Below are 4,533 nucleotides of genomic sequence, written 5' to 3' on the forward strand. Positions count from 1 at the left end.
TTAGGTGCCAGGTTCAATAAGGACAGCTCTCCCAGGTCGGATTTGGATCAGTGCCACTCTGGCTGGTGATAACTCTCCGTGACGGGCACTTTTTTCATACTTTAAAATAATACCTCGTTTTTTTGGACACCGTGCACCAGATGACTTCATTGGGGCTCTCAGGCTGCTCAGGAACGTCCAAGTTTCTAGGAGCGACTAGACTTAGGAACTGACCCCAGTTCTGTTGTACTTATTCCAGACATTGTGAATTGCAAATCTTTCCAACAAAAACAACTCTCAAAATGTCACCTGCACAAATGTTGTTCTCGGAAGTCATGCAAGCAGATTTTGGCAGGATCAGGGTATCATGCGTACACTGTGGATGGTTAAGTGAATGGGGGCAGGGGGCGTCACACACCTGGCTTTCAGAGCCTTAATGTGAACTGACCCAGGGCTCACACCACAGAAGGGACAGCTGCTTGCTCTCGGCAAACCCAGCCAAAGTTACCTACCTGTGAAATGGCGTCAGCTGGTTCACCACGAATGCCCGTGTGCCGAAAGAATCATGGGTTGCATTTATGGGGATGATTTTGGTTTCTCTCTCAAACAGCTCACAGATGAAGAGAGTATAGTTGATGATATGGCCATTTGTCCTCACTGGAGGGTCCCAGTTCACTGCGATCTCCTGAGGACCCCTGGCCTGCAGTTTTGGGGGCTCCATTCCCGAAGGTGCCGAGGTGCTCGTTCGATCTCTGGCGAGTGGGCTCAATATACCCCCTTGGCTGTTGTTGGCAGTCACTGTGTAGCCGTACTCCACACCCGGGATGAGAGTAAAGTCATGATAGTGAGTTTCCAGGCCAGTATACACAATGGTCCCATCCCTCCTAAGTTCATAACTTCTGATCCGGCCATTTGGCTTTCTTGGAGGTTTCCAGGTGATTTCTATGGATTCCGAGCCTGTGACTTGCAATGTTGGAGGGTCCATGTCCCGTGGGGGGGCCTCCATCGTCCAGGCAGATTTTGACACACTAGCTGTGCAACCTCCCTCTGTGCAGGCGACCAGGGAGAAAATGTACTGAGTATAAGGCTGCAGGTGGGGGACCAAAAGGGACAGGCTCTGCCCAGCAAGGTACTCCTGACCATCACACCTGAGTAAATACTTAGTGAGCTTTCCATTGTGAATCGATGGTGGTGACCAAGTGACGTGTATCTGAGTGGCACTGACAGCCTGAAGGTCTGGAGGGCTGACCCCTGCCGGAGCAGCCTCATGAGTTGTGATGCTGGTTGGGCTGCTGGAAGAGCAGCCTCCACTCGTGCAGGCGGTGACCGTGTAGCTGTACGTGGAAAAAGGAAGCAGCTCTCCGTCGGTGTAATTGAAAGTCACAGCATCGAAGCTGAAAGGATAGAGCCTCCCGTTCCTTTGAAGCCTGTAGGACTGGATAAGACCATTACACTGTTGGGGTGGGACCCAGGAAATCATCAGTTTTGGGGGGTTCACAGATACGTATGTTATCTCAGGGGGAGAGAGGCCTTCCGGAGGCGCTGGCATCGTCCTGATCACAGTCCACGAGCTACAGGTGTGGCCTGCTGAATTCCACGCGTGGATTTTATATCCACACTGAGTCCATGGCTGCAAACCAGTGTCATTGCACATAAATGCATTCCCTTCAGTATTATGTTCCGTGAACACAGTTTTCTCATTGGCCTGGACGGTCTGATTGCCCCAAGCTTCTCCCTCGAAGCATCTGCGAATCACTTCGTAGCGAATTATCTTTCCATTTGGGTTAACAGGCCCAGACCAGCTCAGCTCAATGCTGGTGGACCCCACAGACCGGACTTCAGGAGCCGCCTGAGAGCGGGGTGGGGCTTCATCTGTCTGCACAGGCTGGGGTGCGGAGCGGGCACAGCCGGCCCCGGTGCAGGCCTCCAGGGTCAGCGTGTAGACGGTGAAAGGGTCCAGGCGTCGGAAGAGAAACTGGCGACTCAGGCCAGTGTACTCTAGGGTACCATCACTGAAGATGTTGTATGTCTGGAGGGGGAAGAAAAGCAGAGGGCGAATAACACGTAGCGTTTGATTCCTTGGTGTAGCTATCTTGTCCCTTTTAACCTTCCCCACTCCTGCTGCTCATCCTGATAACCCTAACCCAGAAGAAGCATCCGGATATTAAATCGGGGNGTTTTCTTAATTCTTGGCTTTTCAGGGCTCTGTAAAGTCCGGTATCTTTTAAGCTGCCCGTGTACTAACCCTACTTCATCCGCAGGTGTATGTCAGCTGTCTTTCTCGACTTTTCTCAACATCCTGTCTCTCTCTTGAGCACAGGGGCTGGAGACACCTGCCATTAGGTGTTACCATATTTCCCCATGTATAAGACGCATCTTAATTTTGGGGCCCGAAATTTGAAAAAAAATGTGTTACATAAAGTTCTTGAACTCAAGTTTTATTCATCATAAAATTCATTCAACTCCTCATCACTGTCAAAACTCCCAACCATTAGCTTGTCCTCGTCTGTGTCTGATGACGAATCACTGTCTTCATATATTGCCCCGTCCTCAGTTTCATCTATGGCGTTTGAAATCTACAACCACTGTATAAGACGCACCCAGTTTTTAGACCCCAAATTTTTTTTAAAAGGGTACATCTTATACATGGGGAAATACAGTATTTTGTTCTGGGACAACTAACGAGTTATTTTCCAAGTGATCTTTTAACAAGGAGTAGTTCCTCCCACGGCAACACCAACAGTGGGAAGCTTAGCGAGAAACCAGTTCATCCATCAGACATGCAAACGCTTCACCTAAAACCTACATGGAAATAACAAGCATGTGTCACACGGATCAAGACCCAAGACAATGAAGATGGCAACGAATATGCCATCTCTCCTCCCTCACTGACTGTTTTAAAGAATTATTCAAGAATGCTATGAACTTCTTTAAGCCTCATTTTTCTTTGAGTGGTTGTCCCATCACCAGTGGTTTTTACAGGCAGGTGCTGATGGGTGTGTGCAATCTCAGTGTGCACTGCTGGTACCGCGCGTCGCTTACCTGGTACTCGTACTCTGTGAAAGGCGAGAGCTCGGAATCCATAAACGAGCTCGAGCTGCCATTATAGGCGAGCACTGGTTGTGATCTTGCAGGATGAGCTGCCGGTTGTCTTCTGTACAATTCATAGTAGAAAACTTTCCCATTTGGCTGAAGCGGCCCTGCCCACAAAAGGGACACGGTGGGCTGGAAGCCTCCTGGAGCCGTGCGGACCTCTACGTGCGGGGGAGGCTGCATCAGGGGTGCCACTTCCGGGGTCTGCACAGATGCCCAGTCACCTGACGCACAACCCAGCAGGGTGCAGGCTTGAATCCGTACTTCATACCTTTGGGACACAAGGCAGAAATTACCCATCATCAGCAACCTTGACTTGCACTGGAAGAATCTTTCAAAGACCAGGAGTTTTCGGAATAGAAGACAAGTAAGATTACAAAGTATTCTGATTTATAGCTGACCCTTCGAAGGAGCAACAAAGTCACAGCTCCATAGAAATTCTAGAACATTTTCGATCCACCTGGCTTTCCAAATGAAGGCAAAAATTCCCATCTGTCTGGAAAGGGTGGGCACCATCCTTCCCTAAATAGGGGTGTATGGAATAAAGAAACTTCCAAGGTGTGCTCCAGCATGCAAACACAGGTACTCTGCATAATCATGTAACACAGCGATGGAGAATGCAGACTGTGGGGAGCACGGACCAGTTTTCAGCAGTCCTGGGCGCTTCCTACCTCTGCAGCCTCAGCTAAGATGCCCAGGAGTGTTTCCAGGTCATAAGGGAACATCATGGAGTTAAGGTCCCTGTGGTAATAAATCCCTCACCTGATACCTGATATCCTACAACAGGCTCTCTGGCATCACACAAAGACCTTGGGGGCCAAAGTTAACCCAGCTGCACACTAGATTCATCACCATGCAGTTACGCCCCACCGATCAAATACGTTTTGCTTCATAGCCGGTCTCCTGCCACTCGGAAAGGTCTATTTGCATAGCAGGGACTGTTCCTTTCTTAAAAGGGGGGCTTCTGTTAGTATTAAGAGCTTCCGGCTGCAAAGGAGTGATTGTCCCCTCTGTCCCCAGGCCTGGCTGATTTTACGACACCCCTGATTTTCCCTTGATCGTCAGCCATCTTTATTTCTCCCTCTGTTTCTTTTGGGTCCAGGCTCCTCTTCGTCTAGTGACCACCTTCTCTCTTTGCTCCTCTAACGCCTGCTTCCCGATCTCTTACTCGCTTTCTGGCGCCCTCTGCCCTTTCTCAGTTGTACTTCTCTCTTCCTCCGTGACGTCTCAGGTTGCCCTTTTCTGCTCCTCCTCCCCCCCCTCTCCTCTCGTGCCCACCTCCACCATGATGGCGACACCAGTTTCGGGGTGAACACATCCACAGTGTACGGCAGCTCTAACTTCTGAGCAAGTCCGTGAAGTCAGTTTCAGCTTTCCACAAATGGATCCCTGGCGTTCTGGACGACCTGTGGTAGTTTTACGATTCTGGGTCAGAGGACTTCTGCCACCAGGCTCCTTCCC

General features: G+C 50.0%; 1 protein-coding gene across 1 annotated transcript in view; it reads right to left on the reverse strand.

Annotated features, from left to right (window-relative positions):
• The window catches only part of LOC109377925 (usherin-like), a gene marked incomplete at its 5' end in the record, with an annotated part of 104,566 nt that overhangs the window by 32,739 nt on the left and 67,294 nt on the right, over positions 1-4,533 (reverse strand). The window contains one exon of the mRNA XM_019634397.1: positions 492-2,008. Coding sequence (XP_019489942.1) covers positions 492-2,008 — 1,517 coding nt within the window. The remainder of the gene's footprint in view (positions 1-491; positions 2,009-4,533) is intronic.

The sequence above is a fragment of the Hipposideros armiger genome, unplaced genomic scaffold (genome assembly GCF_001890085.2).
Source record: "Hipposideros armiger isolate ML-2016 unplaced genomic scaffold, ASM189008v1 scaffold_1629, whole genome shotgun sequence".
NCBI lineage: Eukaryota > Metazoa > Chordata > Mammalia > Chiroptera > Hipposideridae > Hipposideros > Hipposideros armiger.